A 25,495-nucleotide genomic window follows, 5' to 3' on the forward strand; every position below is an offset into this window, starting at 1 on the left:
CGAGGTGACACCAAGCAGAGCCACTTCATTGTCATCAGCTGTACGGATGTCAAGCAGCACCAGGTCAGGCATCTCTGAACTATGCTCTGTAGCTGTGCCTTTTGTATCAGTTGTACTGATTTTTTTTTCTGATAGTATTTTCACACCATTCAGCTTACCATGAAATAATAAAAAAATCCCAAAGCCATAGTATCTTGGGAAAAAAATCTAAGAGTTGTTATCTAGCATTCCAGACTAAATATTTAATATCACTCATAAGGTATATAAAAGAAATATTTAGCTGTAAGAATATAATTTACAAGTTATTACCAGGTTAATTTCTCAGGTATCAGATAACGATATTGGGTTTCAGACAATCTGGGCCCTATAAGGCACAGATGTTTGGAATTAGTCATTCAGTTTCAAAAGCAAAAAAGCTGTTAAATACAATAGCTTGCCACATCAATATTCAGTTGTTATTGCCCTTGGTGTTCCCACATCCCATTGCAGGTCACTCTGCATGTTTTATGGTTATAATATCTATAGCAATTAAAAGGATTTGCTCTTTCAGAGAAAAATTAATGGGTTTAATAAATTTGAAGGAAGTGGTACTACTCACTCAGGCTCATTCAGCATGGGTGAAGCTGTTCTGCACCTCTTGGTTCCCTCCCCAGACCACTGAGTGCAGGGACCCATGGGGGTGGATGATGCACCCATCAGCAGAAGCTTGGCTGGAGTTGGGTGCAGAAGATATTTAGGTAGCACAGAACTAGCAAAAACCTTCCTGCTCAGCACAAGCAACCATGGGAAAGCTAAACAGCATGATGACTGTCATCTTATCTTCCTGGTGGAATAAAAGCAGAATATTTCACCCTTAGAGGAGGCATTCTGTATTTATTTTCTCAGTAAGTGAACAGTTTTTGAGTAATGAAAAAGTTTTCAGTTTACTGATGCTGCAGCTAAAATGTTGAGCTTTTCATAAGTGAGTCTACCATTTTCTTCCTGAAGTTTCCTTCAGTCAATCTTCCCTAAAGCTGATCCTTTAGCTACTTAAAATTCATGCTTCAGGAGTCTAATGTGGAGAACCAGTAGTCTTCTCAGGTGATCCACAACTATTTGATTAGGTCAGAAGTTCAGATAAGCAAGCTGTGATTGCCAGGGGTGTTTCTGCTATAATTAAGGAGTGTCTGAAATTTGGTATTGCATTGGTAGCCTGCTGTGAATTGGGGAATGGCAAGTTTGTCTGTTTGACAGTACCAGTAAGAGGAAGAAAAAAGCAATTCACATGGGAAAGCCTGTTCAGAAGGGAGTGGAAAGATTTTGCAAGGTGATCTGAAAAAAAGGCAGATGCAGGTCTTCTGGCTTGGATCCAGTCTTTGGAATAATGTGTGAGAAGCAGCTGTCTTCGTTGTATTAGAAAAATGCAGATGGATTCTCAAAAAGAAAGGAAAATGAATTTTTACTCAAGTTGAGCATTAGCATCAGCAGCCATTTCAAGTGTTTATGTGATTTGAATGTTTATAGACTCAGTAATATGGAGGATTTGCAAACACTAAAGATCAGGCTATAATGATGCTAGCTTGATTTAATAGTTCTACTTTAAGTAGGATAAATTAGTTCACTTTTCTAGTGGGATGTATTAGCTTTTTAACAGCCACAGCAATAGTAAACAACTGTACATGCAGAGATGTGACTAATTAGGGGGAGGAGAAGCAATTAAGATGGGCAAACTATTGATCAGAACTGAACTGGGTTTGAGTAAGACACATGTAGCTGACTACAATACTTCTACAATTGATGATGTGAGGTGGTTAAGGACTGGAATTGATTGAGCAGTAATGATTTCAGTGTTTTATTGGGGATGTGTGGGAGGGAAGGCAAATCAAGGTTTACAGGATGTTTCCAAATCATGCTGCAACTACTTGGAGAGCTGCTTATTTAATGAGAAGTATCTGAGTTCTCTAGATATTGCATCTGGCATCTGCTTCTTGGGCCTGAATGCATCCTCTGACAGAGTCCCCTGGTCCTGCTGTCTGTAACAGAGCCTGTAATTCAAATTTTCTCTCTTTCTGAGCTCTTTTCTACCTTGTTGGCAAGAAACAGTATTGCTCCTAGATTATGGAGTTGTACAGCTTCCTTCCTATCTGATCTCTATAGCTTGTTGACAAAGCAATTGTGTTAGAAAGCTCAGAGAACAAACTAAATCCCATATGGACATCTGTCAGATATTCATCCCAAAACATTTTATTCAGAGTTCTGAGAAGAAAGCCATAGTGCCAGTGGCAATATTTTTATAACTTTGTATGTTAGAGGATCAAGCTGAAAATCTTCATGACTGCAGAAGACAAAGAAGTCTTAGAAAAATGTAGAAGCAAACTGTTGTTCTATTCAGTGGATTAGGTTGGAAAAACTGAATTTTTCTCCCTGGTTAATGGCATGCGTGTTAAAATCTGTGATTGGCAGTGTTATGTTCTTTGGAAAGGGGACTGACTTTTATGGTTTGGAAGAGGACACAAAGAAAACTGTTTAAAACAATGGGAATGACACTTCATTCTTGTGTTTCACTACATTTTAAGATCAGATTTGTTTCCCATTTTGTAGAGACTGTTTTTCCTAACGAGCTGCTTGCTCTCATATATTTTGTTTGCTCTGAGTATTTGCTATGCCTGAAAAAAATCAGATAGCTTAGAAAACCTATACAAAAGCGTGCACATTTTTATGTAGCAAATCCATTGATAGCATTTCTCCCTCCTTGGAGACTTGTTAATGTGCTTGAATATAGAAACAAATGTTTAGACCATCCGAGTATAACCCCTGGATGCAGGGTTCATTTGAAATTCCTCTTGGATAATAGCACACAGGCTGCATTGCTGCTCAGCATCCCCCATTTTTATTGGATTATGTCCAGTTGCCTGCTTTTTCCTTTCTCCACTGCCTCTAGAATGGAGCTGTTTGTGTTTATTCACTCTGATGTGATAACTCATTTGAAGTGGGGATGGTAAGAAGTTGCCTCAAACTTGGGGCAAGGCAAGTGCTCCATGTAGGCTATTGGCACCTTTTAAACAATCTTTTAAGGAAATAGAAAAGGTTGTGAAACCATTTTTATCCTATATTACACATCCATAAATAGTCTTTCCTTCTCCATCAGGCACGTGTGTCACCTTGTCACAGGAAGCTGTGGGTTTCTCAGTTGGTCAGGGAAAAGAAATTTCCTAGGAGTCTGAGTTGGGTTATTTCTGACAATTATCAATGAAATAATCATTGAGCTGACCCCAAATCATTAATCTTCCTCCATGTTTGGCTGTGTATGCCCCATCTTTTCAGGGCTGAAATCCCTTCTCTTCAAGTCAAGTGAAATGTTGTTATTGATTCACATGCCAAGGGACTTGGCCTTGGGACTAGAAAAATCTGACTGCATAGGGACCCATGCAGATTTCTTTTTAGTTTCTCCTGTACAATATTACCCTTATGAGTGATTTTAACAAAATCCCAAAGTGTTCTGTACTTCATTTGTTCACTTCTAAAATCAATCTATCCAGACAGCATTATTCACTGTCTGCTCTCGGGGATCTCTCTCAGGCAAGAAAGGACTCTCACCCTCAAGGTTTAAGAATGGGAAGAAGAATATTTCATAGCATAAATCCCTCATCAATCTGCAAATTTGGTGCCTCTTTCACTCAGCAGAATGAGGGGTATTAAAAATTAGATCTTCATTTTTCTAGACTTGCTTCCTCTGCCTCCCAGCTCCCTTTAGAAGCCACAGCTTCAGAGGGTTGTAGCATCTTGGGTCTATTTGTTATCTTTTCTCTTAATGTGACTTTATATTGCCCTAGATTTACCTAGAAACCCTTCCCAGGATTGACAATTACATATGAATACAAATTGAGTGGGGTTTTTATAAATTTATTTAAACACAAAATATAGGTGTTTAGGCTGATAAATAGAATTTTAGCCCTATAGTGTGATGCATAATAGTTGGAATAGTGCAGCAGTGTTGCTGTGTTCCTGCTTTTATTTTCTCATGCCTAGATTTCATCAAAGAGAGTACTTAGAAAATATGCATTGTTGTTTAATGTGTTTAAGTTCAAAGCCTAGAAGCGTGTTCAAAAGAATATTTAAGTCTGTTTGGAGTAAGCTTGGTCTTTACAAATATGTTTTTTCCCCATTTAAATAATCTTAAGTGTTCTTTGGGAAGAAGGACATTTTTAAAAGGTAGTGTTGAGATGATTTTAAGACCCAGTTGTACAAGAGTGTCTTCCAGGGTAAAACGTGGCAGATTCTTCACACCACACATCATAAATCAGCTTCCAAAGTCTGTGAAGCACGATGTCTTTACAGGCTGTACTGTAATCATTGCACTCATCAAATGCAGGCATCTTATAGGAAGTTTATAGTTCCTAAATGCTACATCTCAGCTAATGAGAAAAAAATGTAAAGGAAATTAACATCATGCAGTAAACCCCCAATTTTCCAGCATTTTGGTGTTCTCTGAGGGAGAGTTTGAAAGGCAGCAAGAATTATGCTGCTTTCACCTAGAATGCAAACCCTGTAATTATGGTTTGGGGTCTTTTCAGATGAGGATCAAACCACACAGCTCTTTGATAAGATTTTTGGTTGCACACAGTTTTAGCTCAGTTCTCAGCCAAGTTAATGGGAATCCCACAGGAGTGTGGAGAGAAAGAACAAGGAATTGGAGGTGCAATGATTTTATTACACTGAGTATTAGGACACTTTGCAGCCTTTTCTAAGCAGCTGTTCTTTAGGTAAATTAATACCTGGGGTCTCTTTACTTCTCCCCAACTTTAACTACCATAAAAGAACTTAACGTAAAGCCCTTCACTGCTTATCTCACCCCATTGCTATGTGAAACTTCTAACACAAAAGCTTTTATAAACTGCAGCCATAACACACTAATCTTCTGAACTTCCTGACCCATAAAACTATGATTATTGCTACATGTAAAATTCATCTGGAAGTATCCCTCTGTGTTGAGCGTTATGGGTATTATGTTGCAAAATCCCTCCTCCTTTACATGGTGAAGGCTGCCAGGAAAAGGAAGGACAATGGGGCTGTAGATTGGTGTAGAGACAAATATGCTGTACCTTAATCTTCTGATTTTGGTTTTATTTGGAGCTGGGGTTTCAACAGCTGGAATGTGCTTTTTTTTTTTTTTTTTTTTTTTTTTTTTTTCCCCTCAGATTACAATTTCAGATTTGAATATTTTGGGAATTAGAATATTTCTGGCTGTTCTTATCACTACCACGGATCACTCACTAATTTCCTATACAACTCTGTGAGCAAATAGTTAAAAAACATCATATTTGTGGGACCTCCTTTAGTAAAAACAGGAAGGATGAAGTCGAGGAGAAGAAAGCTTTGCTATTCCAGTTTTGATTCCTTTAAGTATCTGTCATCTCTGTTATCTTTAGTAACTGCTCTGTGATTAAAATAGTGAATGGGGAGCAGCTGACAGAGTTTGCTAATAAATAAAGGCTGCCAGTTCAAGTCAGCAGAGGCAAGAAAGGATTAATCATACTCATGAGTATTACTACCCTCACTTTCATTATAGGTAATGCATATTTGGTTTTGAAAAAACAGATTCTTGTCTAATCTCCAACAAAGTTAATGACATCTACAGCTTGTCATTTATGTGTGCACTGTGAAGAGGGTGGGTTGACCCTAGAGAAAACCAGAAGAGTCATGTTTATCTTTTTTTCAGCATCAGGCTAATATATTGCAGATAATAGTCCAGCTGAAAACAAACAAACAAACCGACTTAAGTTGTTGTGTGTGTGGTTTTTTTTTTTTAATTCAAACACAAACATTTGTGTTAAATGAGGATTTTCCCAGGCTGCTTTTATTAGTTGTATTGTTCTAAATTGCAAGTTGTCAGATCCACCAGTCCCTAAATTACCAGTCCTCTGTGTTGCTATAGTAACCCCATGGCCACTAAAATACAGACTCCAGTGGAGAGAGGCAAGCTCAGACTGAGACTCATTTATTTGAAGGTTTTGGCAGCAGAATATCTCCACAAAGTCCTTGTTTTATAACCTTTAAATTACTTGCATTTTAACTCTTTCAACCCAAAACACAGAGTTGTGCTAAAAGCTGTTTTATTTTAGACAGGGTGCCCAAGCTGAGCAGGGCTGATAAATAAATGAAATGATAAATAGAGGTGACTTCTGACAACTCTTCCCTTCTCTTTTGGGCCAAATGATGAATGGTTTTCTGAAGGTGAGGCTGAAAGGAGAGCACAGTATTGTTCAGAAAGGTTGCCAGTCTCATTTTCATCCCTCATCACTAACCTGAACAACAGAATCTACCTGGGTTTGGATCAGAATTGTAGTTTTTTGCTTGGTGCACAAATCTCTCCATCATAACACAAATGGATTTGTTTGTTCCTGTTTGGCTGGAAGTTTGTTGGTCAGTGCTGGTAACTGCATTACAGCAAGAGGCAGTGTCTTCATTTAAATAACAAAAATATTTGTCTTAAATTTTTTATCCCTTTTCCTTGTGCTTATTACTGTAACATGCTCTTATTTTCATGAGCTCATCTGCTAATCTGTTTCCTCTGTTTTGCAGTCCAATTCCCTGACTTTCACTGGTTTGTCAAGTTCATTTTCTCTCCTTTACATGGCTCTTTTCAGCCTCAGCCCATGTTCCCAGACCTCACTCCTTACCTCAGTTTCCCTATTACAGCTCCTTGTCCCCTATCTCTTCACCCATCTACTTGCAGCCTTTATCCCACTGGCCCCGTTCTGCTCTCAGTCACCTTGAGCCAGACCCTTGGTTCTTCATCCACCCCTGACATCCCATAATAGTCATCTATTCCAAGCTCTAATGCTGCATTCCACACCCCAGTAGTGACACCTATCCTACACCATCATGGTTTAGATTCACAGCATGGTTTGGGTTAGAAGGCACCTTCAAAGGTCACTTGGTCCATACCCCTCCAGTGAGGTTGCTCAGAGCCCCATCCAACCTGACCTTGAATTTTTCAAGGAATGGGACACCTACCACCTTTCTGGCCAACCTGCTCCAGTGTTTCACCACCCTCAAAATAACAGATTTGCACCACTTATGCTGTTATTACCATTCCTTCTGTATTTCTACTCTTTTTTTTTTTTTTGGACCATCCTGCTCTGTGCCTGAAGATGCTCCCCCCCTGCACTGGATCCATGAACATGTAGGAGGCTTCCTGAATGATGAGTCTACATGGGCTCTAAGTGAGCAGCTTTCTCACTGGGTTACTGGTTTTCTGATGTTTACAGGTTCTGTTCATGCAGCATCTCTCAGGGGGTAATTAGTGCCCCTGAGCACTACAACCCCCAGAAAATAGTGCTGCTGTGTTTTCCCATATTAGAATTTTTAAAAGCCACACGTACAGCAGAATGCAGAGGTCAGGGAAGAATTCAGTCAGAAAATATTTATATTAGGCTCAGCTAAGAGTTTTCATGGCTAACAACTATAAATTTTTATCAGCTAAATATTTATAAATACTCATCTCTATTCTACTTGAAATAAAGGGAAGGAAAAAGCCCCTTACTTTACAACTGTAAATAAGGATAAGTGTGTTTAATCCCAACTTTTACATATCTTCGTTTCATAAGGTCTTTACTGGGCATACCAGAGAATAAATTGGTATTCTCAGTACCAGTTGTAATGAAAATGGTTTTTCACCCTCCCAAAAAATGTATAATGAATTAAAAAAATAATTATTTTATCAGTATTCCTAATGTTTTGTATTAAAACATTTAGGACATACCTCCTGCTACTTTCTCATACAACTGTAGTCTTTTCAGCAGTGATGCTGAATCCGTCTATAAAAACAGTGTAGGAAAGAGACTTTTGAGAGACCTTAAGCTTTTAGCTGAGATCAAATCGTGTCATTTAGTACCTTCAAGTACAGGATTGCTGACATGAGCTTTTCCTTCATCCGATCCGGAATGTGCTCTGGAGGCACCCAGTCTGCCTCTGCACTGCCATCAGGTTACAGCCTTGCACAGATGACCCAGTCCCAGCAGAAAAGTCTTGACCTCTCCCTTTTTTCAGCACTTCAGAGGTTAATTTTGTTGAGGGATCAGATTTCTTTCTAGGGGAAGTTTCTGATGATCACCTTCTAGCTGGGCTGTATTTTCCAGTGTCTTTCAGAGCTGCTGAATGGTGAAGGCTCTGTTGGAAAACAACCTTGCTCCAAGTTGGTTTTGTTTTGTTTTGTTTTTTTTTCAAGTCTTTTCCTAGACAGTCAAGTTACAGGCAGTTTTATTTAAGGGAGAGGGGGTGTTGGATGGTAGCCTGATGAAAGTATCAACCTGCAAAATAAATCTAAGCCCCTTTTCTGGAATTCTTCATGGGCAACAAGGTGGAGAAGTACTTTGGCCTGGGAATATTGCAAGGTAAGAGATTTTTCTCCACTTTGGGGAGTGTGTTGTGTTGCACCTTTGTGTGAGCAGGTTTTAGCTGTTTAAATCCTGGCAGCAGTGGAAACACATTGGATGTGGGAGTAAATCTGAGTTTTTTGTCCCGGCGCTATTTCATGTGATTCATTCTATGCTCCATGAAATCAATATATATTTTAGTAAATTACAAATATAAGAAATACCCCGTGTGAGGACTGACAGATATTAACGGATTTGCTTTTTCTGGTTTTTTCTTGAGGATTCTCTGAGGTTTCTCAACTAATAATCAGCGTCTCATAGGTGGGGAGCTAACCGGCTACCTTTCCAGCAGCCTTTCAGGTTTTTACCCTCAGAAAACTGTGGGGCTTTGTTATATTTTAGCACTGGAAGTTTCCCTTCTGTGCAAAGGAGGAACCTCAGTGGGAATGAGCTCACTTTGCAGGGAAACAAAGGCGGGGGTGAGGCTCTTTCAGGCCATATCACAGCCCCGGCTGCACTTGCTTTTTATCACATAATACGCAGATCTCCCTCGCACCCCTCTGCAAGTTTCTGTCGCCTTCCTGATTTTTCTGAGGAAGGTTATAAGATCTTTCTCCTTTTTACAGGAAATGGTTCTTTACAGCTCTTGAAAATAAACTTAATTTAAAGGCTGGCATAAATCGGGATTTATTTACACTATAGCGCAGTTTTAGGAAAGAAAAAAAAAAACCCAAACAAAAAAGCAAAGCATCAGACCCAGCTTTCACACATCTCCGTGGTGCAAAGAATGAGGTTTTTCACTCTATTGTGGGTCTGTCCCTTCTGTAAATCACTGGTGTGATAATGACGATTGTTTTTCAGTGATTGAGCTTCCTGAGGGACAGTGCTCTGCCCTGTGATCAAATTAACGGGTTTTATTGCCAAGTTCAGCTTTAAGACTCACGTCAGCGGGCTGTAATGCCTTCAGACACATATTTGTGTTTTTCTCCTTTTTTTTTTTATATTTTATTTTATTTATTTTTTTTTTTTTTTCGATGGGACCAGAGCCTGCAAGCCCTGAGCATTATCTTTGTCTCCATGTGCTGCAGCTTATGCTGCTATGAGAGAGGAGCAGCTCCCGGGTGTGAAATCGTTGTGTTTTTTTTTTTTTTCACCTTGATCATTTTATGCAGAAGCTTCACAGCGAATTATGAAGAAGGCAGAACTTCAGCAGGAGCTGTGAATTGCTTCCAGTCTTTATGCATATATATAATTTCTTCATTTTCTGCCTGCATCCTTTGCTTGGGATGACAGCCTGCAGACCATTGATTTGCAGTAGCGGAGCTGCAGTTTCGGGAGGGATTAAAACAAGAGTAGGGAGCAAGGGACCTATCTTCTACCTGCCTGGTGGGTGTGTTTAGAAGCCACCTTTCCTGGGTGAACTTTCCCCGTGGGTGTGTTTAGAAGCCACCTTTCCCTGGGTGAACTTGCCTATCTATTCTGGAGGAGTGGGTGGGCAAGTGACCCTTTGCCAAGGGGCAAGTGTGTCCATCCCACTCATCAGCATGGAATTTAAATCCCTCTTTTCATTCTTTCCCTTCCACTTTTTAGTTAGTCAGGCCTGTAAGAATTTACCTCATCAATTCTTTTTCTTCTTGGTGGTTTCAGCCCAGTTTTCTGGTGCTTTTGGAGCCTTTGGTGAAACAAAAAGGTGCCAGAGGCTGCTGGGGATCTGCTGAGCTTCACCAGTTGAACCCAGTGATGGGGAGCCCACAAGTTGGGGAGGAGGGGGAACCATGTTTTCAGTAAGAGTCTTAATTCAAATAGTGCCTGTGTACAGGGAGGTGATGTGATCCCAAAGGTAGCTGCTGGGAGAGAAAAAAGCCTTGACTGTTAAGCAGGAGAAAGGTGTTTGGTTATCCTAGCTCTCCATCCCCTGGGCAGAGCATCTTCTCTGCCTGCCTGGAGGTGTTTGGGCACTGGGAGGGAGCAGAAGGCATTTTGCAGTGAGGATCCACACCTAGAGCTCTGCCAGGGAACTATTTCCCCATTCTCTCTGGGAAGCTGGGGCCATCCATCACAGCATCTCCAGCAGCTTTAGTTTGTCCTGGGTGGATTCATTCCATCCATTGCAGCCTTAGACAAGCTTCACAGAGATTGATTTTCTGGAGAGCACCAGGGCCTTTGTACATAAACTAAGATTCCTGATTTTGATCAACAGATTTTTCTCAGCACTTCTTGATGTCTTGGAAACAAAAGACATGCTTTTTTTTATGTAATTGCACCTAAAAATTAGCATCGATCTTATTGTGAGATGAATTTCCTTTCCAGTATTCACTTGTTCACATCAGTTGGAGTCAGTGGAGCCTCACAGTGGGTTAGGGATGAGCATCAATCACAGCAGGAAGGTGAACTGTTTAAGAAACACAGCGAGTCCTCAGAGCAGTAAATGGAGGACACACCAAGAACGTGGTTTATAAGTCGTGAGTCCAGGAAAAAAGGGTTGGTAGCTGGTGGGAGCTTTGTAAACTAGGTATTTCAGATCTAGCTGGGAATTTGTGTTCCTCCAGTGCTCAGGTCAAAGGCAGTGCCTTGCCCTGGCTTCTCACCTTCCCCCCAGGCTGTGGGATGCCAGAGGAAGCATTGTTGAGAACATCGGCCCCAAAAAACGAGTTCTACCAGTCAGGTATTGCCCAGCTGAACTGTTGTGCTGCCTGCTGCATTTAGTGACTTCAAAGGATGGATGACTGGAGGGTCTTTGAGCAAAATGTGTGCAGATAAATAAGGTGTCCTTGAAATTTCTGATTTGGGACAGATTCTGAGTTTCGGAAAAAGTCCGATTGCTTTCTTGATGCTTTAAGGTGTTTCAAATGGGAAACTCCCTGCATTTAGCAGCTCCTGTGTGTGTGCTTAGCTCTGTTCAGATGGAAGTTTGACAGGGGCTTGGTGAAATTCCTACTCATATTTTAAAGGACAAAAATAAAACCCAGCATAATTTTTTATAAGGTTATTAGCACTGATATATATACATTTACTGTAATGAGCTTTCTAGCTTCTGCAGATCTTTTCATGCTCAATCTTTTTGGATGCTGATGGCTTTTCTTTGGTGAGTTTTTATCTTAAAATGTAAATCCTGAAACCTTATCTTGGATGAATGTTAAACAGCTTGACAGAGAGCTGAATTTCAGCTCGTGGGTGGAAAACCGAAAAGGTTCTAAACATAAAAACGTTCTGAGCAGCTCACAACACACTTAGAGCACTTTTAACTCTGCCCCAAGAAAAATGTAATTAATAGGATTCGATTTCAGCTCCAGAAGGAACAGCTGGAAATGGTCTCCAGTCATTTTGCTGGGTTTGCTTTTGACTTTCCATGGTCTGGCTTTTCTAAAGCGTTTCAAGGTAGCAGTCCTGTCCCTGGGCTCCACCTTGGGGTAGAAACCAAGTGGTTTATTTAAAAATAGCTCTAATGAGCTGTAATGAGAAGAGAGTAACTGAAAACATGGAGAAGGTGGGTGACTAATAACCATGTAAAATCCATTAATTAATTTAATTAAATTCACTTCTCTTGAAGTAGGTTTCCATCCATCCTTTGGCAAACGAATATCACCTTTTTGTAATATTGCAAAAGGAAAACCATGCAAAGGTCTGTGCAAGTTTGGGTTTTATTGGGGTTTTTTTGTTTGTTTGTGATTGCTTTTTTATTATTATTATATTGATTTAGACACAGTGATGTCAGTATTGTGGGAAATCCCAAAAGAAATGGTGAAAACTGTAGTATCTGGGATCTTGCTTTATAGCACATTTACATTTTCCTGGCTTTTTTAATTTTTCCTTTCTAATTCTTTGAACGTGCAGTGAACTTTTCCATCATTTTACACCTTGACTTTTTCTTTTGTTCTCCTATCAAGTCATAAACAGTTAAATTTTTAGGTAGCAGAAGATAATTACCATGTTTCCACTTGAAATACTGGAGAGCCCCAAGGCCCTGTCTTGGACAAATGTATTTTTCAGCAGCTCATTGTAATTTAGGTTTTGATTGAAGATCCAGCAAAGTAAAATATCCACACCCATCCGTTGTGCATTTTCAACCTTTAACAATAGCTTTATTTAGCAGGGCTTTAATGACTCCTTTGCCTTGCAGAGGGGGAAGATTTTTGGAGAGAGGGGGCAGCCCTGAGGATCAGGGGATGGCTCTGTCCAAGTTGACAAAGGAGAGCCAAGAGATTATACAAGATGGAAAAGTGCTGAGAGACTGGGAAAATACAAGTCTGAGCCTAACTGCCTTGCAAACCTGTTCTCAAAAAGCAGCTTTGAGAAGCTGACCTGGGGCTGCCTGTGGACACTCAGGAGAAGCAGTTTTGTTGCTTTAGGGTGAGCAGGGGGAGGTGGGGAAGGAGAGGAGGTTGCTCTGTGGGAGTTTTTAAGTGGTGTTGGTGGTTTTTAAGTTGGTGGTTGTATCATTTTCCTATAGCATGGTTTTAAGATTTTTTTATTTTTCATTTTTTTTTTATTTTTAAATTTTCAGTAGTCAGGGTAAAGCTTCAGGTGATCGATCAAATAGAGAAAGGAAAGCCCAAAAGGTTAGGGTTGAGTAGGCTTTTGCTGACATCAGAAAGTATTAATTGCACCAGCTAAATTACAGAGATGTTATCATGGCTCTGGGAGCCAAGAACACTGTAATTAGGAGGGCTGGTAGATTCCTTATTCTGCTTCCCTGCTTTTGACTTTAACCATCAAGGCACTGGATCAAGGTAAAAATGAACTAATTTATGTGGAGGGCTTGGGTTTTTTTCAGGAACAATGGGAAACAGAGAAACCTTCATTTGTTAACAGCTGCTGTCCCCCTGTGCTGACAGGGACACAGAGAGGTGTGTCACATCCTGCTGCGTATTACACCAGCTTTGTGGTGGGCTTCTTGGGGGGAAGAGCTTTGAGTGGGATGGGTCACTGACAGCTGGTTCAACATTATATGTGATTTAATTGCATTACTTTTTCACATTATATGGTGTAGCCTCATGGAGCTGCTTGCATTTGCATCTAATTTGGGAAGTTCAGTGAATCCTACGTGCATCTCTCATTAAAAGCATCCCATTGTGTTACTCCAAAGGACAGCATGCAGATTTCCAAAATGATTTAAAATTGTGTTGTGTTTTCTTGTTCTCTGACTGACCCCCTCCCACCCACTTGTTAAAGTGAGATTTTTAAATAAACCTAAATCTGAGCTGCCTGGTTTTAGTGACACAGCAGCTTCTCTTGTCACACCAGCCCTGTGCATCAGTGTCATCACTTGGTCCCATCAGCATCCTTGCCAGGGCTGTGGTCTTTAACTTCTGCTGGCCAAAATGCTAGATCTTTTGGCCTCAGAATGGCTAACCTGTTTTAATTTAGTAAACTTGAAAAGGCAGAGTTGGAGTTGTTCAGAGCATCCATCAGAACATAAAAAGCTTAAAGCCCAGGCAGGATGTACTTGCAGGGAAGCCACAAGCATCAATGTATTCAGGAGCATGTTTCTACCTTTGTCCTTAGGCACATGGCCCAGTTCAGAAGGGCACTTAAATATTTCCATAATGCCTTAGATTGCCCAACTAAAGTCAACAGGTCTGGTTGCTGGCAGTAAAGTTACTTATGATTAACATTAGAGGCATTCTTTACATGCTGATGATCTGGGGCCTGTGATAGTTTAAGAATGGCAACTGGTTAGAAATGCTGTTAAAAACTGAAATTTACAAATAATATAATTTTCAATGTTTTGCATTGTTATATTTTCTTACCTAGTCTAAAAAAAAAAAAAAAAAAAAAGTGCTTCAAAGAAATCTTTTGATTCTTTTCTAAGTTCTCACTTTTTCTGTACCAGGCTCTTGGAGGGAAGGAGAAAACAGGATTTTTATTTTTTTTTCCCCCTTCCCATTACATTTCTTGGATTGATCTGTATGGGCAGCACATCACAAATAAATACAGCCAATAAAACTGCTGTGTAGAATCTCATGGGCTTGGGCTGGCTTTCTCACATTGTGTATGGAGTTTTATTTTAATATATAAATATAACATTTATTTTAACATATACTTCTATTTTGCATTACAGTGGTTTCCTCTTTAAATAGATGAAGACAAATCAAGGGGGAAAAAGAATCTTTCCTTTAAAATGTAGCATCACCAGCCCTGTAGACCACAGCATTTTTCAGTCAGGAGAGCTGAAGTGTCTGTGGATTTATCAAATGGTGTTTGGAAAATCTTTTCCTTGCCTGGAACCCAGGATACTCCTGGAAGTCAATCAGAAGTGGCAAGAGTGAATTATTTGGAGTTGAAGGACCACAGATGAAGGGCAACCCCCATGAAGGGGATCCTGCAGCAAGGGTCAGATCTTGGTCCCAGTGCCTGTCCCTGTCTGTCCATATCCATCCATCCCATCCCCTGCCAGCAGAGCAGCATGGCAGAGGACTTTCAAATCTGAAGGCAAAATAAATCTGACTTGCTGAAACTGTTGATCTCAGCTTCCCAGCTGGCTTTGTCTGCAGTGAGATAGGGAGAACTGGCACCAGGGAGGGTGCTGGCAGATTGATGAGGACTAGAACTGGGAACAAAGTGGTAGCAAAGAGCAGCTGTGAGCAGTTCCCCCTTCTGCATGTCCCCATAGCTGCTGCTGCTGCTTGTGTGGTTCAGCAGATTGTGGGGCTGGGTAAGCTCTCCTCAGTTCCCTCAAAGGCTTTACATAGATATGGTTGAAGAAAATACCCCCAAGTAAGCAAAAAGCAGTTAAAAAATATTTAAGCATCGTTAAAACCCATATGGGTGACTGGTCTCTAATGCTGAGATAAATGCTTTTCATTGCAAAGCTGCTAAAGGGTGTATAGTAAGGCTACATAGTAAATCAGTAGTGAAGCTATGAATAAAATTCAAGAAAACAGACATGGATGGTCTTTGTTTGTATAGTTCAAATACATAGCTTGTAATTCAGTTTTAAATGTGTATATCAAATATCCAGTGTATCAACTGTTGAGTGGCTTCCCCTCTGCAGTCAGAAAACTCATTGCAATGCTGGTGTTCCAAGTTTGTAAACAGAAATGCAATAGTGCAGAGAATCTGGACATCCCCAGATTTGAGGCTGTGGTGATAAATAGCAGAACTGCCAGGAGATGAGCTTTTATCACTCGTTTTTGCAGTATGTATTTATGCATTCCAACAGTAGTGAGCCATCAGTGGGCTGAAATGTCTTCCAGAGCTACGTACAGGACAGTATTTCAATCCCAACTTTATTGTTTTGGGAGATGGAGCACTTGTAAGCCAGTTTATAAATCTCTTGCTTAAGCAGCTTGTTTTAAGGGAATTTTAGGAGTGGAGCATCTGCCTTGACTTCTGGGTCATTTGGATTCTGTCCTAACACTCAGATTGCTTCAGGCATGGGTGGGGTTTTTTGTTGGTGCTTTCTGAGTCCTAAACTTCCAGTTTCTCATTTGCTAGAAAATGTTGAAGCTATCCAAGGACATAGTGCTGGACAACAAGCTAACAGATCACCTTGACAAGGGGTTGTGGTACAGCTCGGGAGGGTTATGTACCATCAGAACAACTAAACTTTCAATTCCTAAGAATTCCTGATACCTGTGATGTTGTTGATGATAGATCTTGGTTGTTTCCCAAGTCTACATCAAAACCATGTACAAAAGATTGGTTTGGGGTGTATTTTTCCCTTGCATTCAGATATCATCTATGCAGTAAGGCTTTGCAAGTCAGTCCTGTGCCTACCTGGAGCTGCCTTCTTGTCACCACCTTCCCCTGCTCTGGGACTAGTTTCAGGGTCACTGGAAAGGCACTGATTTTCAGGGTCACAGAAGAATTTGCTTGCTCATACAAACTTTCAGCTGAGTCAGCAAGAGCTGCATCACTGGTGGTGCTGCCAGTTTAATGGTGGCAAACATCAGGCTTTGTAGGAACCAGCTGTGTGAATCCAGACTTGAGGTCAGGAAAATGAGCAGACCCTTTTCATTTGGCAAGTAGTTTAAGTCTTGTAGAAAGAACACTCTTTTGACTGATTTTGACCCTTTGTTTTCTATCTCTATTGTGCTTTTTCTCCAGCTGGGATGACAGCAGCTCAGTCAGCAGTGGGATCAGTGACACCATAGATAACCTCAGTACTGATGACATCAACACCAGCTCCTCTATCAGCTCCTATGCCAACACACCTGCCTCCTCCCGCAAAAACTTAGACTCACAGGTAAGAGATTGATGACTTTTAATTTTCTCTAGATAACTGGTTTAATTTGGATGAACTTGACCACACAGCCAACCTTCAGTAGCGATGCTGTCACTGAAAAGGCAACATCAGGCCATAGGAACCACCTTATCATACGTGGCATTTCTGAGTGTTTCCTCTGTGCATGAAATCTCTGGCATCTCTGCTGTGGTGGTGTGGCAGCAAGTGGCTTCAGCCTTCCTAGCAGCTCTGCTCTACAGAAAACAGACATCAGTAGAGGATTTTTTAATTTTTTTTTTTAGGTCTAGAGAAGTTACATTTTTTTCTTCAAGGGTAGAATTTAATCAAGCCAGCATGAAGGCCATTTACACTCCCACTGGAAATGTGAACATGCTGGGCTAATGAAATCGATTATTTTAAGCTTCCAGGGCTGTTTGTTACTGCAGGCTTTCTATTTTTGGCAGCATTTCAGAGGAGGATAAATTTCATGTCTGTCAGCAGGCAGACACCACACATCCAGAGGAGGTAAAAGGAGTGATGGTATCTAGGTTTTGCCTTCATCACCGAGTGCATGGACAGAGATTTGCAGCAGCAGAAACTGTTTTTTTTTTTTCCCAATTGTATAGAATTTTGTTTGGAAAAACAGAGGAATAAGAAGCCCAGCTTTGGTCTTTGTGCACCCACCTGCTGGAGGGACTCAAGCGTTGGTGTCAAAGCAACTGAGATGCAGAGAGTTGGCATTGTGGCAGGTAGAGGAGAGGGCTGTAGGTTTGACCTTCTCCTGGTTCTTTCCTTTTTTATTCTTTTCCAGTCTTTTACATGACTGGACCCCAAAATCTGGTTTTAATACCAGTTTTAATGCTGACATGTGGTTGCTGTGAAGTGTTGCTCTGCCTGCAGGACTGTGGTGCAAGCACACGTTGCTCTTTGTTCCCTTGCCACGAGGTACATATTGCAGTCTCCATCCCAGATTTCCAGTTTGCCTCTGGTTGTGGAGCAGCCACTGCCTGTGTGCTCAGAGCTGCCAATACAAGTCCCATACAAGTTGAGGGGAGTTAAGATCTATGAAATGTGTTTTGCAGTGCATAACAGAGAGTAACTTAGACAACTGGAAGCATTTTATGACAGTTGTTACTGTTGGAAAAATAGGAAGAAAAAGGGAGACGTGACTAAACATTAACCTGAGATAAAAAAAATAGAAACTCATTTGACTGCTATCTTCTGATGGATCAGATTCTTGGAAACACCTCTGAGAGATCCAAATCTGTGTTGATGAACTCCTCTTCCTCCCCCACAACTCCTACAGCATCCAAGACAGAGCAGACACCAGGAGAGAAGCAGCTGAAGCTTGTACAGACAGCAGAGCCTTGTCCTCAGCAGACAAAGCTGGGAGCGAAGACATACAAGTTGTGCTTGCAATTTGTTTGTCTCTGACCTGCTTCTCTCCTCTGTTTTAATAGCTGACAATATTTATTCTAAGTATTACTCTTCTCTACCAATTATTATCCATGAAATGCTTTGTTTTCATTTGACCAGAATATCCTAATCTTGTCAGCCAAGGGAATGAAGACAGCTGGGAGTGATGGAACCATGTGTAGCTTTCAGGGTTGATTTTTTGCTGCCCAAAGCAGTTGTCACAGTTCATGAAGCAGCAAAAGCTGCATATATGCTTTTCTGTTTTACCTGGGGTACTGGAGCCTGTGCCCAGGTTTGCCTTCCCCTGTGTGCTGAGACACAAAGGACTGGCAGGTATCTGCAGAGGGATGGGGACTTTCCTTCTCAGAGAATACTCTGCTCCTCTTTGCCTAAATAACAGCACTTGATTTTAAGCTGCTGTGATTCTGCCACATCTTTTTGAGGTGGTACAGAAGTTGATTTCAGGTAATTAAAGAGGGAGCTTGAAACTAATACATGTACAGTGGGGAGTCCAGAACAATAATCCAGCAACATCAAAGGGAGAGAGCCCCAACATGTCAGTGTCTGCTGATAAAATCAAGAACTTAGGCAGAAACCTCTCTGCAAAGGAAGACCTGCTTGCCTTATGAAAAAAATCTGCTACAGAATTGATTTTCAGAGCTGCTAGGTGCCCCATACTCCAGAAGTTGTAGTTGTTTCTATCTTTGAGAAGCAGGTCTTCAGTATGGTATTAAGTCCATTTTCATAGAGATTCCAAGTTGTAGCCCCCTTTTTTTTGACAGTGCTATAAAAATGTTATGCAAATTGTATCTGAACAAGCAGTCATAGGAACCAGAATTGGCCTTAGCATGTTCCTATGTCTTGTTCTGACTGTGCCAAGTACCAAAGCACTTAATGTAGTTACACTGCTTTTTTGGGGCCCTAGTATTGCACAAGCTTGAATCTAAGTTACCTCTTAATGCAGCTTTCCATACATTATCCCTTTAGAGTCACGTCATGACATGACATGACATGACAAGTCATACAGATGACTTTAAGTTATGTCTCCTTAATTTCAAGAGAAATTAGCACCTGGCATTTGAAAATAAATTAATCAACTGAAATAAGATGGAGGAGGTCAAGGGATAAACTTGTCCATGTAATGCTAAAAAGATCAGAAAGACAGAAAACAGTTGTTTTACATAGGAAACAGCATCTTCAAGCTGTTGGATGAAGACAACTTCTCAGCTGGAATGGAACAAAGATGGGTTTCGTCTGTTCAGAGTTTTGCAGAACTGTAGGAATAAGTTGAGAAATGCTGGTGGTTGCTACTACTCCCAGCTCAGTTGGATGGCAGGAGCTGCTTCCAACTCAAGCTAAGTCTTGCCATGACCCCCAGCAACCAATATACCCACTTTCACCCACTCCAGGCCTGGGAGGCAGGTGGAGTTTCAGCTGCAATCCTCTAGCCAGGTTTCACCATGTTTTGGTTTTGATTCCTTAGTCATGTTTCTGGGCTGTTCCCAGTGTTTACCATTAAACAGAAACATCTCTGGCCAGAGGGTTTCAAGGGGAGGTGTGCTGCATTTCAAAGGCTATGGAAAAACTTGGGTTGTGGGTGGAATGAAATGGAAGAGGGCAAAGGTAGAGGACTTGTTGTAGTGCCATTCCTTCTATTGCAGCTCTACTACCCTTAGAGATGGAAAAGGGGTGAAATAGAAGGTACAATAATGTTTCATGTCAACGAAAAGTAGAATAAGCCCTTTCCGAGCAAATAGATCTATTTTTGGCTCTTCCACATTAAAAATATAAATATAAATATATATATATATAATATAAATACCTGATTCCAGACAAGGTACTTGCAGGAAGATTAATGAGGGCACATGAGGGATGATGTTGAGATCATTTTGCTGGTCGATTATTTGTTACCTCTGGCTTGTGCTCACTTTGAAAATCTGCAAACTTAGGAGAAATTATGACTTTAGAGAAACACAGGACATAGAAACAGTCACAGTGTGAATTCATTACACACCTACTAATTAATGGTCATAAACAGAAAGCTAATTGTCCCCCTAGCCTTGCAGCCATACAAAAAGAAGGAAATGAGAAAGCAGTTCCATGCAGGAGTCGGTGCTGAAGTGTTCTTTTTGGAATAGAGAAGCAGGGAAATGACATTTGCATAGCATGAGGAAAATACAAGAAGGAAATAATTCCTAAATCCAGAATTCAGCAAGTGCTTATTAGTCTAATGGCTCACTACACGCACAAGTAACCCAGGCCCTAACTATTTCAGGTGGCTGCAACAAGAAAGACCATTTTGATGTGTGGTGTCAGCTTTCATGTACTGATTGCTTAGACTAGTTTTTCAAGCTTTTAAAAAAAAGTAATTACAGCAAAAAGCAGCAGAAATTAAACCACAATTCCCCTTAGATTCTTTAATATTAATGGTTTGATCTGTTAAGAAAAGAAAAGCCATAAAAGTCTCATAAACTTGAGACATAGTTTAGGAACTTGAAAATAAAAGAGCATTTTGCTGAAAGTGTGGTAAATCATCTCACATCCTTTCCTGTGCTGTGCTTTTCTGATTATCCAAAGGGAGTAAAAGGTTGTGGGCTTTGGAATAATATTTAAAATAGTTTTCTTTTAAGTGATGCTACCATTTGAGTCCTGCACATTGCTGACAACAGTCATCTTCTTCCAAGCCTGCAGGGATGAGATGGCCCTCAACATTTTGCCATTCTTATTTGGGAGCTTCCTGATCATGTGTTGATTGGTCATCCCCTTTCATGGTTCTGTGATGGTTGAAGAGCCCTTCAACTGTGATTCCTCTAACCTATAAGGGTCAAATAAGTGGATATTTGCCATTTGTGCCTGATCACAAAATAATTGTGGTGTTACAAAATTTGCCCAAATTAACAGTACTTTATAGGAAAAGTAGAATTCTGCAAAAGTAATAATTATGAACTGAAAATGCTAATGCATAGGAAATGTATATGCAGGATAATAGATTTAATTTAAGCTTTTTTGGGAGTTTGACAGTGGCTGCTAATGAGAAAATTCCATGCTTGACATTAATCTTTGCAAAATTCTCCAGAAAAGGCTGGCAGCACAATCAGTCTCTGCAAAGGACAGGGAAAAACCAATTTCAGCAGTTGAATATAAAATAAAAACTGATGCAATTTGTCTATTTTAAGTCAGACCTGAGTATTGTTAGAAAGTTGTTGGAATTCCTTTTTCTTCAGTTGTTGGGTGTCCTTCTAATGCGTTAGATTAGAATGAAAAGCATTCCATATCTTCAAATGTATTCCAAAAGCTGCCTCCTAATGCTCTGGAGATCAGATTGCCAGAGAAGAGATAGGAAAGCAGCAAGAACAAAGGCAAGCTGTGGCTTCACAGGTTTGAAATGGTAATTTCAAATTTTTGGCATTGCAGTAAAAGGGTCCATCAGAAATTCGAGATGGAGGATTATGAATGTCATGGAGCTGAATATGTCCTTTATAAATCAAGTGCTTTTTTGTCCTTTTTTTTTTTTTCCTCCTCACCTTTATTTTAAGGGGTATTTCTGTTACATTTTTTGCATTTTTCCATAGCATATTAAAAGAAGATAAATGTCATTGCTGGGGCTCATTTCTTGCTGTGACATTTCTTTATCAAAGGCGTCGGGTTTTTTGTTGGCACTTTGATACCACTGCTGAGTTTATTGTCAGTTTGATGGTTTTCATTTATGAAGCTTCTTAAAAGAAAGGCTTGCTCTGAAAGCTGTATCCCAATTCCTTATCTGTCCTAGACTGATGCAGAGAAGCATTCCCAGGTTGAGCGGAATTCCTTGTGGTCCGGTGATGAAGTCAAGAAATCAGACGGAGGATCCGACAGCGGCATAAAAATGGAGCCAGGATCTAAATGGAGGAGGAATCCCTCTGATGTGTCAGATGAATCTGATAAAAGCACTTCTGGTAGGAAGAACACTGCTATTTCACAGACAGGCTCCTGGCGACGGGGCATGTCAGCTCAGGTTGGCATTACCACACCAAGGACTAAAGCTTCAACCACCTCAGGCACGTTAAAGACACCTGGAACAGGTGAGAAAAAGGTGTAAGATATAAACAAGCCAAACAGTGTGTTCAGTAGGAAAACAGTTTAAATATTTTCCCAGGCAGAACCTGAACTTCAGGTAATCCTGTCTTTATTTTTAGGTGTTGTTTTAACCTATGCAGCATCTCGTATGTCCACATTTCTATTTCTGTCCGTTTGAAAATGCAAATTTTGGATTAGTACTCTATGAAAGTTGTTTTCATGACAACTCCAGTCTTAAGCCAAACTATTGGTTGGGCAACAGTATTTTCATGTGAAGAGTGATTTATATTATTTCAGCTTTTGAAGTCATGACTAACTTTAAGAACATACAGTATGTGTGGTTGAGTTTGTTTCTTTTTTTTTCCCCAGCATACTAAACCAGCATGCTAATTTCTACTAAACACTATTTATTTAGTTCTGGATTTTCTTGTAAACATATTAGTGATTTTAGCACTTGCAGATCCATGAATGAAAATTGATGAAATTTTCCTAAATCAAGTAATATAACTTAATACCTCTCCTCTTACTTGATTGAGCACACAATTGTAGATGAAACAGCTAGATACTTGATACTTTCCTTTTAGGAAAATTATACTAACAGCCTAACACTGCTTCTAATGATAAAAAAGGATCAATCTGGAGCAGCTACAGAGGGAAACTTTTTTTTTTCCCTTGTCTGTCACTATTACCTAAGACTGTTCTGCTTTTCATATCCTCAAGGGCAAGCACACCCCGTACTTTCTCTGGCAGGTCTGCATGTATAACTCACTAGAGTGGCTTTTAAGTTCAATGCAGACAAGATCATGATTTTTAACCCCACTCTGGTGGCTAACACGCTTTTGCTTTTCATGCTGCTTTGAGTTTCATCATTTGCTCGATGTTTTCAAGTCATTAAATATTAGAATTCTTTTTCTATTTTTGTAGGGAAAACTGATGACGCCAAGGTATCAGAAAAGGGTAGACTATCTCCTAAAGCTGGACATGTTAAACGTTCCCCATCAGATGCAGGACGCAGCAGTGGTGATGAATCCAAAAAGCTTCCCACAAGTAACTCTAGAACAGCTGCTGCTAATGCTAATACATTTGGATTTAAGAAACAGAGCGGGTCAGCCGTAGGCATGACAATAATCACTGCCAGCGGGGCAACTATCACCAGTAGATCGGCTACCTTGGGAAAAATCCCAAAGTCATCTGGACTCATGGGTAGGACCACTGGTCGGAAGACTAGTGTTGATGGCTCACAGAACCAGGATGATGGCTACTTAGCACTTAGTGCCCGAACTAATCTGCAGTATCGTAGCTTACCCCGGCCCAGTAAATCCAGTAGCAGAAGTGGAGCTGGGAATAGATCTAGCACGAGTAGCATAGACTCCAACATAAGCAGCAAGTCAGCCGGGTTGCCTGTCCCTAAAATGAGAGAGCCTGCCAAGGTAATCCTTGGGAACTCTCTGCCAGGATTAGTCAATCAGACTGATAAAGAGAAAGGGATTTCGTCCGACAACGAGAGCGTGGCCTCGTGTAATTCTGTTAAAGTGAACCCTGCATCACAGACTGCTTCTATTGGAGCTCAAAGTACCCACCAGCAAGGAGCCAAGTACCCCGATGTGGCCTCTCCCACTTTGCGCAGGTAGGCAATGAATTAATTGATTGTGCAATGATGTTGGTCGGAGCTGAATGATCAGGACTCCTCGAGCCAGGCCTTGGCTGGGTTTTGTGGAGCACTTGACTATTTTAGGGTCCTGCCTCAAGGGCGTGGTGTCAACATTTGATGTCACATCAGCAACGTTGGAAATGCTCAGTGCATCACGTGAGAGCAGGAAAAATCTAATACCTGGAAAAAAAAGACTGAGTGGCAGAAAGATTTGGGGTTGTCGTACGAGTCTCTTCGTTTACAAAAGGTCCTCCCTGAAGGCATTATTCATGCAGGTATTGCAGGATTAAGGGTTTTCTGACCTGAAGGTTACTGAGGAGTTTTTGCACCCATTTATATGTAACAAATCTGGAAGTGCTCCAGTGGTGAATCAAATTATAAATTGACCTCAGGAAAGTTATTTCATCTTTTCATTATGACAGATGCATCATTTTGACCTGCCATACATGGATTCACATGCCCAACCCAAAACCATCTTTCAGTTGTGTGGATTAGGTCAGTGTGTTGCAAGATTCAACATCTGGTTACAGAAGAACCCTAAGAAAAGTTACTAAGCTGGGTTGAATTTTCTTATTTTAGGAATATGTTTTGGAACTAAATGTCTCACCTGGCTTTTATTTCTCCCCCACTGTCCCACACGTGCTTTTAACACTTAATACTGAGCTGGTCAGGAATCAACTTATGGATTCCCGGTGAAAGGTTCTGTTAATATTATTTTTCAATTTAATTTGACATTGAGTAGCTTGTCTGTTTCAAGTTGCAGTGTTTTGCATTTCATTTTTTGTCTTGACGCCCATAATACCCATATGGTTATGCTACATCATCCTGCTTCCAGTGATGTGAGAAAGCCACATTCCATCTGAAGCACCAATGCAAGCATAATGGCTGTGGTAGCAGCTTGGGCTAAAGCTACAAAGAACTGTAAAATGTTTCTTTTAATAAGAGGGGTTTTATTTGAAGAGCCTGTGCAAGGATAATTCAAGGTGGTGTAGGACTGACGGTTGGACTTGATGGTCTTGAAGGTCCTTTCCAGCCATGTAGATTCTGTGATTCTAAGATACCTCATTTAATTTAATCCCAGTGATCATTAGATGTCCTTTAGAACATAGAATTTTCATCACTGGCTACTTAAAATCAAAACCTCCAATATACCTTTCATTTCTATAGCATACCACAAGAGAAATGCAGTTTTTCAGTGTTGCAAGCCTCAGGTACATTAGTCTTGGAATTTGATTGGAAAATTTTTCATCACTTGAAAGCCAGGTTGCAAGTCATGTAATGGAATTACTGCATTAGCAGTGCATGAAACTTAAAAAAAAAAAAAAAAAAGACACTGAAGCTCAATTTAAGTATTCCCTCATTTTGATTTGCAATTTCACTCTTGAATTTTCACCAGAATGTCTAAATAGTCAAGTATTGAAATATGTCGGAGTTGAATTTGGCCTCATTTTGTTACTGCTGGTTTCTGGAATCACAGTTTAGAAGATTTTGATCTAAATTTTCATAGTCAGTTGAGATGAGTTGCAGGCAGGTGGTTTTCTTTGCATATGTCCACTAAGCCTTGTAGTTTTTTAATATTATAAAATTAATTAGAATCCATACAATTCTACAATCCATACAATTGTAATGATACAGATTTACCTGCAAGTCTGTAAACATATATAACTATTATGCTGTCATAAACAGTGTAACTCTGTAAGTCTCTAATAGGAGCTGTAATTGTCTTTGTTCTCTCAGTTTTCCCTTTAGCTCCTGTATTAAATATCTGGCATATCCCTTAAGTAAAATAATGACTTTATCTTGATATATTATATTATTACATTGGGTCTTCCTGCTCTGTAGTATATG

The 25,495-nt window shown here is 40.3% G+C and overlaps 1 protein-coding gene across 1 annotated transcript in view; it reads left to right on the forward strand.

Annotated features, from left to right (window-relative positions):
* Positions 1 to 25,495, forward strand: part of NAV2 (neuron navigator 2) — a 197,132-nt gene that overhangs the window by 130,722 nt on the left and 40,915 nt on the right. Inside the window, exons 13-15 of the mRNA XM_030450955.1 lie at positions 16,407 to 16,545; positions 21,710 to 22,001; positions 22,921 to 23,623. Coding sequence (XP_030306815.1) covers positions 16,407 to 16,545; positions 21,710 to 22,001; positions 22,921 to 23,623 — 1,134 coding nt within the window. The remainder of the gene's footprint in view (positions 1 to 16,406; positions 16,546 to 21,709; positions 22,002 to 22,920; positions 23,624 to 25,495) is intronic.

Source organism: Calypte anna, chromosome 5 (assembly GCF_003957555.1).
Source record: "Calypte anna isolate BGI_N300 chromosome 5, bCalAnn1_v1.p, whole genome shotgun sequence".
NCBI lineage: Eukaryota > Metazoa > Chordata > Aves > Apodiformes > Trochilidae > Calypte > Calypte anna.